This window comes from Oenanthe melanoleuca, chromosome 7, assembly GCF_029582105.1.
Source record: "Oenanthe melanoleuca isolate GR-GAL-2019-014 chromosome 7, OMel1.0, whole genome shotgun sequence".
Lineage (NCBI taxonomy): Eukaryota > Metazoa > Chordata > Aves > Passeriformes > Muscicapidae > Oenanthe > Oenanthe melanoleuca.
The window spans coordinates 36,557,836-36,570,413 of record NC_079341.1 but is presented as its reverse complement, the minus strand read 5'-3'; the positions used below and the strand labels follow the sequence as shown (position 1 = coordinate 36,570,413).

At 61.5% G+C, this 12,578-nt stretch overlaps 1 protein-coding gene across 1 annotated transcript; it reads right to left on the bottom strand.

Annotated features, from left to right (window-relative positions):
- Positions 1–497: 497 nt before the first annotated feature.
- GALNT5 (polypeptide N-acetylgalactosaminyltransferase 5) lies at positions 498–12,327 on the bottom strand. Its single transcript, XM_056496745.1, has 10 exons — positions 10,656–12,327; positions 8,421–8,587; positions 7,280–7,399; positions 6,488–6,623; positions 5,796–5,915; positions 5,367–5,484; positions 4,905–5,228; positions 3,830–3,910; positions 3,166–3,327; positions 498–878 (listed from the first exon to the last, which is right to left on the bottom strand). Exons 1-10 carry the CDS (start codon positions 12,320–12,322, stop codon positions 732–734), a joined length of 3,042 nt encoding a protein of 1,013 aa, XP_056352720.1. The 5' UTR covers positions 12,323–12,327; the 3' UTR covers positions 498–731.
- Positions 12,328–12,578: the final 251 nt, after the last annotated feature.

Genomic DNA, 12,578 nt, shown 5'->3' with positions numbered 1-12,578 from the left:
TGCCCAGCCCAGTGACCCAAGGGATGCAGGAGCAGTGCCATGCCCAGCCCAGTGACCCAGGGGGTGCCCAGCAAGGCAGAGGGGCTGGGGGACACGAGAGCGGCTCTGAGCAGCCCCAGGTGGGACAGCCTGGCTGCCCTGGATGAGGAGATGCCAGGCTGGCCTCCGGCAAGAAGCAGGATAAACCTCTCCAGGCCTCTCCCCCACCCACTCCCATATAAAATGTGGTTTTTTGTGTGCAGTTATTCCTCACAGAACCCGGACCCTCACCTGTCACACAGCAGCTCCCACTGCAGGGATCTTGCAGCCAGATGCAGCGTGGACATGGTGTTGGATTTTTTGGTGCATTGGTCAACAAACTTCCAGTTGCTGTGGGGGAATTTGCAGCAGAATTTGCAGCCCAACTTGCTGCTCACAGACTCATTTGGAAGTACTGCTGTAGCTTATGCTGCTGTTGGGGAGAACTGAGGGATGTTTGCTTAAAGTAGAACGGGGACTTCAAAAAATATTTCCATTTAATAATACAGAAAACGAGTATTTCCCAAAGTCTGCTGTGGCGAGGGAAGCTGATGAGATCTGTCCAGGCAGTGCCACGGCTCAGGGGTGCTCTGGGTGCTCTCAGCCTCGCTGTGCTGGTGTCAAACCACGCGCTGCAGCTCTCACCTGGAGCTGTGCCAGCCTCAGGACTGGCCTGGTGACCCCGGGGCAGCGCTGGCACAGCTGGGCTGCCCTCAGTCCGCGTGGTAGGAGCCGAATCGCCACTTCTGGTGGGGGCTGGCGGGGTCACAGGCTGCCACCCGCAGCGCTCGGAACGAGGGGTGCACGGCCAGGCACGCCGGCTGCGGGAGCCGCGGCTGCTCCGAGAGCAGGTGCTGGGTCTGCGGGAGACACGGGGCTCGGGGCTCGGCTTTGGGGGGACACGGGGCTCGGGGCTGGGCTTTGGGGGGCTGGGTCTGCGGGAGACACGGGGCTCGGGGCTGGGCTTTGGGGGGCTGGGTCTGCGGGAGACACGGGACTCGGGGCTGGGCTTTGGGGGGCTGGGCTTTGGGGGGACACGGGGCTCGGGGCTCGGCTTTGGGGGGCTGGGTCTGCGGGAGACACGGGGCTCGGCTTTGTGGGGCTGGGCTTTGGGGGGACACGGGGATCGGGGCTCGGCTTTGGGGGGCTGGGTCTGCGGGAGACACGGGGCTCGGCTTTGGGGGGCTGGACTTTGGGGGGACACGGGGCTCGGGGCTGGGCTTTTTGGGGCTGGGCTTTGGGGGGCTCGGTCTGCGGGAGACACGGGGCTCGGGGCTCGGCTTTGGGGGGCTGGGTCTGCGGGAGACACGGGACTCGGGGCTCGGCTTTGGGGGGACACGGGGCTCGGGGCTGGGCTTTGGGGGGACACGGGGCTCGGGGCTGGGCTTTGGGGGGCTGGGTCTGCGGGAGACACGGGGCTCGGGGCTGGGCTTTGGGGGGACACGGGGACCGGGGCTCGGCTTTGGGGGGACACGGGGATCGGGGCTGGGCTTTGGGGGGACACGGGGCTCGGGGCTGGGCTTTGGGGGGCTGGGCTTTGGGGGCCTCGGGCTGCAGGGGAGACACAGGGCTCAGGGGGCTTGGCTTTGGGGGACTCGGGCTCACGGGGTGCTGAGGCTGCAGGGTCTCTGCAGGAGCAGGAAAAGGAGCAGGGGCAGGGACAGGGACAGGAGCAGGAGCAGCAGCAGCAGGAACACGAGGGGCAGGGGCAGGAACAACAGCAGGAGCAGCAGCAGCAGGAGCAGGAGCAGAAGAAGCGCCAGCAGCAGCAGCAGCAGCAGCAGCTCTGCTTTCCCTCTGAAAAAGCCCAGCTCTCACTGTGTGCCCCTTTTTCTCGTCCCTCACACCTGAGGTATCTGTGCTGGCTTGCAGGGAGTTTGGTGTGGGATCCCAGCCTGCAGCTGCTGCCGAGCCAGGCTCAGCCCACGCCTGCTGTGCCCCCTGCACTGTCCCTCACCGGGAGCAGAGAGGAGCGAGCTCTCTGTCTGTGTGTGGGGCAATTGCCGAGAGGAGGCAGTCACCGGGATGGGATGTCACAGCAGCAGACTGAGCTCTGGGTTTTAGGTTGTTGGCTGATGAACTCAGCCCAGTAACTGCTCTGAGCAGGGTGCTGGGCACTCAGCCCCCAGCAGCACACGGGGCAGTGAGAGGACAAAGAGTCTGAGTGACCTCCATCCTCCTGCCTTCACATCTGCTTGGATTAACCCTCTAACCCCAGGTGAGGCTGCCACAGGCAAGGGACATTCCCGTGCCTCTCCCTGCCCTGCAGTGACCCTCAGTGACTAACACCGAGGTAAACACTCCTGTGGGACTGTGGAGAAGCTGCACCTTTAACTGCACTCACATCACTGGACAGCACAATGCCTGGTGTCAGGAGAGGGTAAACTTCTTCAGGCAGCAGCACTGAGCTCTCCTGCTGCTGGCACCAGTGAAAGAGCACCATCAAACCATCTCACCCTCAGCTGGGAACTCAGGCAGGCACAGGAGACAAGACCTGCCCCTGCCCCATACAGCTCCCTGGGCATTTCTGCATATTTGTCACAAAGTGAAAGGACAATTTTACAATTTTCAGTAAGGGGATAAAAATTTTCCTGTATTTTTCCCTAAACACCCAAGGTCAGCCTGTGGCATTCTGGCACTTAACACTTCAGGCTGAAAAAACCAAAGGGGAACAGGAAACGTATATTGAATGTGCAATTCAACTACATTTTTTCTTTCTTAAGCGAAGGGTGCTTTTTCCTCAACAATAGACTGTGCCATTTCAGAGCATTTTGGGCAACTACTTCCACCAGGCTGACAAGGTACAGCCATGACTCTTTGTGCAGAGCAGGCAATTAGTGTAAGTATCCATTCTTCTCCTTCCCATAAACGCTGTCTTTAAAAACCCCCGTGAGCTGAGAGCCAGTCGATCGTGACTCATCTCCCTCTAAGTGTTATTGATGGTTTCTGTGTAAAACCAGGCTGTTTTGCTGCTGCTGCAGTGGCTGGCAGGTCCCCCAGTGTCCCCTGATGGATGCTCAGCACTGGGATGGACACAGAGGGGAATGTGGGGAAAGGAACCCACAGGTCTCAAAGCAGAGGGTGGGGTGCCCCTGTGCCCCCCGGGCAGGGCAGGGCAGGGCAGGGCAGGGCTGCAGCATCACTCACCAGCCCCCGGTGGCCGGCGGCCAGGGACCCGTGCAGCCAGCCCTGGCTGCGGCTCGTGCCCCGGCAGCGGCGCAGCCCCACGGCCCCCAGCACTCCAGCGGGGGCCAGGCACAGCTCCCCGTGCTGCACCAGCCGCAGCCAGGTGTAGTTGAACTGCTGGTGCTGCGGGGAGAGAGCAGGGAGGGACACGGCCCCGTCAGGCTCCTCAGCTGCTCCGGGTCCACCGCCCGCCCGGGGGATTTCCCTTCCCAAAATCCCACCCCGCCCTGCCCGGGCACTGGGAGCCACTCCCCGTGTCCTGTCACTCTGGGTCCCCTCTGGCCCTCCTGGAAGGACTCTAAGGTACAGCTGATGCTCAGCACCCGCACACGGACCTCAGGCTGGTATTTCAGTGTTCCTGTTTCCATGGGCCCTCACAGCTTTGTCCTGAATTTGCTGTTTGTGACACTGTGCCAGAGGGCAATCCCTGCCCCTCGCCGCTCCCTGGCACTGCCTGCCCGTGTCCCGGGTGGGAAGGGCTGAGCTAGGGCCGGGAGGGGACAGGAGAGGGGACAGGAGAGCGGGCAGGTCACCCCAGAGAGGGGACAGGTCCCCACGGGCAGGCCCAGGAGCCCCCAGCCCCACGGGCAGGGTGACACAGCCGGTGTGTGCAGGCTGTCCTTACCGTGCTGTTGACATCGCACTCCTCAAAAGCCAGGGTGGTGCCTTCCACAGCGATGCACCCTGCCAGGGCCTCGTTAACCAGCTGGAAACAGAACAAAGGCAGATTTAGCCAAAAATTCCCAGGAACGGGGAGAGGATGTCACCCGGCACTGAACCTGCTGGGTTCCCAGCTCTGATCAATACTGTTCACATAACTGAGGAGGCAGAAAAGTGTTCCAGGCCGGGCTGGACGTGCTCTAGTGAAAGGTCCCAGCTCATGGCAGGGGATGGAATAAGCTGAGCTTTGAGGCCCCTTTCCACCTAAACCATTCGGGAATTCCGTGGTGGAGAAGGGGAGCCGGTTTCTCTACCAGGTGCCGAGCAAGGGGCTTGTGGAGGCAGCACTGAATCCAAAGGGACTTTAAAGTGTTTTGTGCCCGCTGCCCCCGGCGAGGCGCAGGTTCGGTGCCCGGAGCGGAGCCGGTCCCGGAACGGGAGCGGCTGCTGCGCCCTGCTGGGCGGAGAGTGCTACAGAGCCGGCTTTACTGAGCCTGACCTAGAGAACCCGATCCTACAGAGCCCGATCCTACAGAGCCCGATCCTGCAGAACCTGATCCTAGACAGCCTGATCCTACACAGCCCAGCCTTACAGAGCCCGACCCTACAGAGTCCGGCCCCACAGAGCCTGATCCTACAGAGCCTCATTCTGCAGAGCCCGACCCTACAGACTCCGCACCTACAGACCCTGATCCTACAGACCCTGATCCTACAGACCCTGATCCTGCAGACCCCGCACCTACAGACCCTGATCCTACAGACCCTGATCCTGCAGACCCCGCACCTACAGACCCTGATCCTACAGATCCTGATCCTACAGACCCTGATCCTGCAGACCCCGCACCTACAGACCCTGATCCTGCAGACCGTACACCTACAGACCCTGATCCTACAGACCCTGACCCCACAGACCCCGCCCCTCCAGACCCTGATCCTGCAGACCCTGATCCTACAGACCCTGATCCTACAGACCCTGACCCCACAGACCCCGCCCCTCCAGACCCCATCGCACCCCCGGAGCAGTGGAACCGGGCACGCACCAGCCCGCTGGCCCTGACCAGGGGCGCCCGCAGGTCGGGGTACACGTTGCGCAGGTACCAGCCGAAGGTTCGGCAGCGCAGCCGCCGGCGCAGCTCCCGCTGCGGGCCCAGCTCGCCCGCGGCCGCGCCGCCCCGCAGCAGCTGCGGAGCGTGCCCGTAGAACAGCTCCTTGTACTCGTCCAGCCACACCTCGGCCACGCGCGCCAGGTTCCTCTCCACCGTCCTCACCCGGTCTTTGGGGAAGGAATAGGGATTGTCGTTCCTGAAAATGTGCCCCACCCTGGAGCACGGCACGATCTCGATCTCTCCGCCGCACATCCAGACCTGAGGGACAGAGGCACTGCTGCACACGCGAGCCCAGGAGGGGCGAGCCGGGAGGAGCGGAGCGCCCAGGAGACGGGGTGTCCAGCACAGAGCCCTTCCCTCAGCCAGGCTGGCACGCAGGCTGTGACCGCGACCTACCTTGAATGAAATCTCCATATTTTCCCCTCCCCAGACATCCAGTCCCGGGTCGTACATTCCCAACTCAGAAAAATACTTCTTCTCGATGGAGAACAGGCCACCTGCCATGACGGGGCACCTGGGGACAGAGAGGCACAGGGTGTGCCAGGGCTGTGACAGAGAGGGACTGGGATGGCTTTACCACGGGGCAGGGAAGGGGGAAGGCAGTGGCATGTTCTGTGACACACCAGCGGTGGGGAGAAAGGCCTGTGGGCTGTGCCCTGCCTGGTGGGGGGATTGCCTGAGCCCCAGCTGGCCTGGGAAGCACAGGAACAAGGCTTGGCCACAAAGAACAACATCTGCCCTCAAAGGGCCTGGGCTGCTAAACTATTACCAAAGGAACAGGCTGGCTTGCAAAGCCCTCACATTTTTGTTTTTGTTTTTTTTTACCTTATTATATCAGTCTCCTTCATTTTATTTTTCTCGATGACCTCTTGAGGAATCTGTTTCCATCCAAAATTCATTGGCCAGGTAAAAATCCCGCGCTGGAAGTTGTCCACGGTCATGTAACTAAACAGAGGAAAGATGGGGCTGACTAATTCTGAGACACAGTCCTGATTGAAATGTCACCCCTAATGAGTGAAGATGAATATCTGTAGGTAATTAAACCAGGATTTTAACAAATTTCATCAGGAATCCTCTTCGTGTACTGAAAGGTGTGAAAAAGCGAAAAGGAGTGTGATAAACACGGGAAACATCCACAGCTAATGTGAATTTCTGGTGTACAGCAATATTCTGTGTGCCCTGGGGGCTGGTGAGGAGATCTGGAGTCATGGATCCACTGCCTGTAAAGGATCCACTGCCTGTAAAGGATCCACTGCCTGTAATGGATCCTGCCCATCATGGATCCACCAGTGGATGTTTCCAGGCAAGTTTTGCTCAGGACACCAGCCTGGATGGTGGGACTGCCAAAGAGGGGCTGCCTCCCCCCCTGTCCCTGTCTCCCCCCCTGTCCCTGTCTCTTCCCTGCCGCTTTCTCCCCCCTGCCCCTCTCTCCCCCCATCCCTGTCCCACCTCCTGTCCTTGTCTCCCCCCGTCCCTGTCCCACCTCCTGTCCTTGTCTCCCCCCGTCCCTGTCCCACCTCATGTCCCTGTCGCTGATGACCTCGATGACAGGACAGGCCACCTTGGTGCGGCGCAGGCGGATCCTGTCCAGCAGCGGCTCCAGCCACCCCACGTTGCACTCCACGTGCGAGTCCAGGAAGGTCAGGACAGCACCTGTGCACAGGTGGGGCAGGATCAGCCTGGGGCACCCACCCAGCCCTGCTGAGCAGCTGCCCAGGCACCCTGTGGGCTGGGGGTGCTGCTGACGGTGCCACAGCCCTCCCTGGCTCCCCTGCCCTGCCCACCGCAGCCAAGAGAGTTTTTCCCTGCTTGGCAGGGCAGCTCCTGGCAGAAATGGCCATTTCAGTGCTGACACAGCCCAGCTGGGGCAGGAGATGCCAGCAAAAACACACCCTGGGTGCACTGGGAGGTGTGCACACTGCTGAAGGCTGGGCAGATTTTAGCCAGGCCTTTTCTCAGATTTGAGCCTTTTTCTCAGGCCGTGAAACTTTCTCAGCTCCAGCCAGGATTCTTCCCAGGCTAGAGGCTTTTCTCTACTGTAAACAAGAGAAATAATTATAACAAAGGATAAACACCTGCTGGATCCGTGAGAAAGCCTGGGACAAGAGGTGTCTCTTTGACCAATGAACTGTCTGTGTTTTGTTTTTCACCAACTGTCTTCTTGCGCCATGTAAGAGAGTGCCTTGTTTCTGTGTCCTTTACCACTCCCTAACCTGGGACAGCACCGATTGGAGTTCCACCACAGGGAGGGACAAACACAGCCCTGCCCAGCACCCCGGCCCCCAGGGCTCACCCAGCTCCTGACCCACCTTTGGCCATCTCAGCTCCCGCCAGCCTGGCCCGGATCAGCCCGTGCCGCTCCCGGAGGTGCAGGACCTTCACCTTGGGGAACTGCGACATGTACGAGTCCAGCTGCTCCTTCAGGTACTCTGCAGAGGGGACAGGGGGGCTGACCCACTGCCACCCTCCCACAGCTGGAGAACCACAAAGAGATCTCCCTGGGAGTGCCCCCAGCACGCCAGGCCCTCAGGAGTGGGGTGTGAACACCTGGGCACAGGGTATAAACATCTGGGCACGGGGTGTGAACATCTGGGCACAGGGTATAAACATCTGGGCATGGGGTGTGAACATCTGGGCATGGGGTGAGGCTTCTCATGAGGGCTCTGGAGCCCATCTGAGACAGCACTTTTCCTGGAGAGCAGCAGTGGGGAAATGTCTTGGCTTGAAAAGCAACATGTAACCAACAGTTTGTGTTCCATTCCATCTGTTAACCCAGCTGGGGCAGTGCCCCTGATCTCTGTGGGAGATATCTCCTGCTCATGGGCCATCTTTAACCCAGCTGGGCAATCATCTTTATCTTCCCACAGCCCATCCTCCCTCCAGGAGATATCTCCTGTTCATGGCCACTGAGTCCCAGGGCATGACTGATAAAATTCCATCATCCCATGGGAGATGCTCCAGCCAGGGCAGGAGCCAAGCCTTTCCTACCCAGATAAAAACTGAGATTTGGAACAGCAGAGCAGCCTTTGCCACTGGATCCCAGAGGAAAACCAGACCCTTCCACATCATCCCTGGAGCTTCAGAGGAAACTGCACCTTCTCCAGGAGCACTGCTCCAGCTGAACCACATCTGCCCCTGCAGGAGGATGCAGCCACCATTGAATGGGACTGTGCCAACACCCTGACTGACTGACGGGTGTCAGCTTGGATTCTGACTCTGGCAGGGTTTGGGTTTGTCTTTTTTTTTTTTTTTTTGTAATACTGTACTGCTATTTTAATTTTCCCCATCCTCTGATCCCCCTCAGCCCCAGTGCAGGCCAGGGATGCACTTCAATACAGCAGAAGGAGAAAATGTGATTTCTCTCCTACTTAGAATTGAATTACAGAGAACAAATCACATTTGGCCCTCAAGCTCTCTCAGTTTGATAAGGGCAGCAGGAGCTTCACGCACCCTTGGTGCTGCAGTCATCCACCAGGATGATCTCCTCGAGGAGGCGCGGGGGCGAGCGGCCGAGGACGCTGTGCACCGAGCGCAGCAGCGCCGACCACGCCTCGTCCACAAAGCACATGATGACGCTGGTGCTGGGCAGCTCGTCGTGCACCTGCTGCTCAGAGCACCTGCAACAGCAACACGGGCTCACAGGGCACGGCAGCCACTGCTGCGAGCTGCAGGCCTGCTGCTCCCGGGAGAATGCGTGGGGAAGGGAAACGGCCTGAAATATGAAATATGAAATATGAAATATGAAATATGGAGGGAAAGCCCTGCAGGGCTGGGAGGGGAGCAGAGGGGTGAGGGGGGCCCCACACACAGAGCCCCTCTCATGGGCAGCCCCAAGGGCGGGATGTGCTCACTGGGCTCTGCAGGAACCTCTTCTGAAGGAAATTTAGAGGCTTCACAGGTAGTGAAGTGTTCTGGCTCAGTGAAATTCACCCCAGAGTTACCCTGTCACAGTCCTTGAGATGTGTCTTTCTGTCTCAGGGAGGTCAGTGAGCAGAAAACACCAAAAAGTCCATTTTGGATCCAGTCCTGCCTCACCTTGCTGGACAGCTGGTGAGCAGAACTGGGTTGTGCCCCCTTTGTCCTCCACCACAGAATCCTGGAACAGTTTGGAAACTTAAAGCTCATCTCCTTCCAGCTGGGACACATTCCCCTAACCCAGATTTCTCAGAGCCTCACCCAGCCTGGCCTCAAACTTCCAGAGATGGGGCAGTCACAGCTTCTCTGGGGACCTCCACTCACAGGGAGCCATTCCCTCCCAGCATCCCACCCATCCCTGCCCCTGCCAGTGGGAACCCACTGCTCCTTGTCCTGGCACTCCAGGCCCTTGTCCAAAGTCCCTCTTTGTCTCTCTTGGAGCCCCCTCATGCACTGCAAGGGGCTCTGAGGGCTCCCTGGAGCCTTCTATTCCCTCACTCTCCAGCCCCAGGACTCCTGATCCAGGCTCTGCACGATCCCCCTGCCCATCACCCTCCTCCTCAGGGCTCTGTCCCTCCCTCCAGCTGCAGGGACAGAGCGCCCTGAGCACCAGCACTGCCAGCAAAGCTCCAAAAGCAGCCAGCATGGTGCACAGAGAGCTTGGATTGGCCACATTTCAGTGGTCTAGTGCAGAACTGCAGCAAGAACCACAGCAGGAACTGGAGTCTAAACTGGGGGAGACTGGAGTACACAAAAAAAAATTGTTGTTGGCTGGCAAGAGGTGCCAACAGCCCCTGCCCTGCAGAGGCTCCTGGCAGAATCAGGGTGCCCAGGGCAGCTCCGTGCCCCGTGGCAGCAGCTCCCACCCCCAGGGACACGCCCTGCTTGGCCAAGGTGTTCCCTGTGCTGGCAAGCTGCTCCTGCCGGGCAGGTGAGTCACTGCCCGGAGCTGCTCCCTGCTCTGCAGCCCCGGGGCTTTGCTGTCCTGACCAAGCACAGCTGGCTTGGTGCCGCAAGGCTCTGCTCCTGTGCACAGCTGGATGCTGCAGGTGGCACCAGAAACAGCCCCAGCTGTGTCCCCCTTCCCTGCCCCATCCTTCCTGTGCAGGATCTCCCCTCGGCAGGCACTGTGGGAATGTCTGCACTGTCCTGAGGTGTGGGGCACAACCATGGCACAATCCCAGCCTCACGGGAATGTCTGCACTGTCCTGAGGTGTGGGGCACAACCATGGCACAATCCCAGCCCAGGGTACCTGTCTGTGGGTGTGGAACAGGGACACAGGAGGGTCTGCACGGGGCAGGTCTCTCACCTGCCCAGGGGCTCAGAGAAGTTTGCAGGAAGGGCTGAGTGCAAGAGATGGACCTGGCACTCACCTGAGCTGGCACCTTGCCTGCCTTCCCTGCAGCTGGCACAACCACAGAGTAGCTTAGGTTGAAAAAGAGCTTTAGGATCCAGCACCAAGCCAGCACTGCTGAGCCCCCCTGGCACGGCAGCTCAGGATGGGGCTCCCCAGCTTCGAATTCTGGGTGCTCAGAGCTGCAGCTGCCACACCAGGCCCAGAGAGCCCTCAGCCCCATCACCTGTGCTGGGCTCAGAGGGTTATCACAACCTGCAAACTTCACCCAGTTCTGTGTTTAACAACAGGCTGCTCTGACCTGGACAGGCAAAACCCACCTGACAGCTAGCAGGGCTGAGTGGGGGCTCGGTGTGCCCGCAGGAACCCCCCCAGAGCCCATCCCGGGGGTCTGTGCAGGGGGAGCAGACCTTACCCGGCTGGCCTGGTGTCTGGGATGGCTCTGTCCACAGGGATCAGGTCGCTGAGGTAGACATTAAAGTTTCCTTCTTTCCATCTGCTTTTTGCTTCTTCTTGTTTATCAGCAGGGACAGCAACAGGTTGTCCAAACTGGCCAGGAGCTCGAGGGTCTCTTGGGGCGAGAGTTACATCCAAGGACAGGACTCTGTGCATCCCTGGGCTGCTCCCTGCCTGCTCCTGTCCATCCTGGCCAATTCCAGCTGCTCCAGGAGCTGCCCTTGCCTGCTCCTGCCCATCCTGACCAGTGCCAGCTAATCCAGGAGCTGCTCCTGCCTGCTCCTGTCCATCCTGGCCAATTCCAGCTGCTCCAGGAGCTGTCCCTGCCTGCTCCTGCCCATCCTGCCTGGTGCCAGTCACTGCAGGAGCTGCTCCTGCCTGCTCCTGCTCATCCTGACCAGTGCCAGCTAATCCAGGAGTTGCCCCTGCCTGCTCCTGCCCATCCTGACCAGTGCCAGCTAATCCAGGAGCCGCCCCTGCCTGCTCCTGCCCATCCTGGCCAATTCCAGCTGCTCCAGGAGCTGCCCCTGCCTGCTCCTGCCCATCCTGACCAGTGCCAGTCACTGCAGGAGCTGTCCCTGCCTGCCCCTGCCCATCCTGACCAGTGCCAGTCACTCCAGGAGCTGCTCCTGCCTGCTCCTGCCCATCCTGGCCGATTCCAGCTGCTCCAGGAGCTGCCCCTGCCTGCCCCTGCCCATCCTGGCCGATTCCAGCTGCTTCAGGAGCTGCCCCTGCCTGCCCCTGCCCATCCTGGCCGATTCCAGCTGCTCCAGGAGCTGCCCCTGCCTGCCCCTGCCCATCCTGACCAGTGCCAGCTAATCCAGGAGCTGCCCCTGCCTGCCCCTGCCCATCCTGCCCAGTGCCAGTCACTGCAGGAGCTGCTCCCCCTCTCTCCTGCCCATCCTGCCCAGTGCCAGCCGCTCCAGGAGCTGCTCCTGGTGTCGCACCCAGCGTCCGGCTCCGGCCACCCACGGCTGTGGCCCCAGCAGTGGCAGCGTGGGCAGTGTCACTGCCCTTGTCACCGAGTTCTTTGTGCCTCCCACGTCTCCTCGTGGCGTTCCCGGCAGCGTGGGGTCCAGGGCGGGGGGCTGCGGGCCCGGCGGAGTTCATCCCCTCTTTGCTGATGAGGACGAAGCGAGTTTTGGAGGAAGTTTCTTTCTGTCCCGTGTTCGTTTCCTCTGCTGCCGGGCCGGGGGGACGCTGCTCGTTCCCGGGGGCGGCGAATCCGGGCAGCGCCGAGCTCGGGGGCTGCCGGGGGGGCGGCGATGGTCCCGGAGCGCCGAGCCCGGCGGGGGCCGCTCCCGGTGACGGTCCCGGTGCCCCGAGCCCGGCGGGGGCCGCTCCCGGTGACGGTCCCGGAGCCCCGAGCCCGGCGGGGGCCGCTCCCGGTGACGGTCCCGGAGCCCCGAGCCCGGCGGGGGCCGCTCCCGGTGACGGTCCCGGAGCGCCGAGCCCGGCCGGGGCCGCTCCCGGTGACGGTCCCGGTGCCCCGAGCCCGGCGGGGGCCGCTCCCGGTGATGGTCCCGGAGCCCCGAGCCCGGCCGGGGCCTCTCCCGGCTCCCCCGCTGCCTTCGCCGGAGCCTCGGGACCGCGCCGGGGCCGCGTCCGCCCCAGTCCCAACCCCATCCCCATCCCCGGTCCCGGTCCCGGTCCCGGTCCCGTTCGCCGCCCCGCCGCCTCCCGCAGCAGCCGGCCGCCCGGCTCGCCGAGCGAGAGGCGCAGCGCGGCCATGTCGAGCAGCAGCCAGGCCACCGAGGAGGCGAACACGAGCGCCAGGGCCCGCCCGCTGCCGCGGAACAGCCGCCGCAGCGCGCTCATCCCGGGCGGCGCGGAGCCGCCGGGCCGGGAACGGGCCGGAGATGGGCCGGGATGGGCCGGGGAT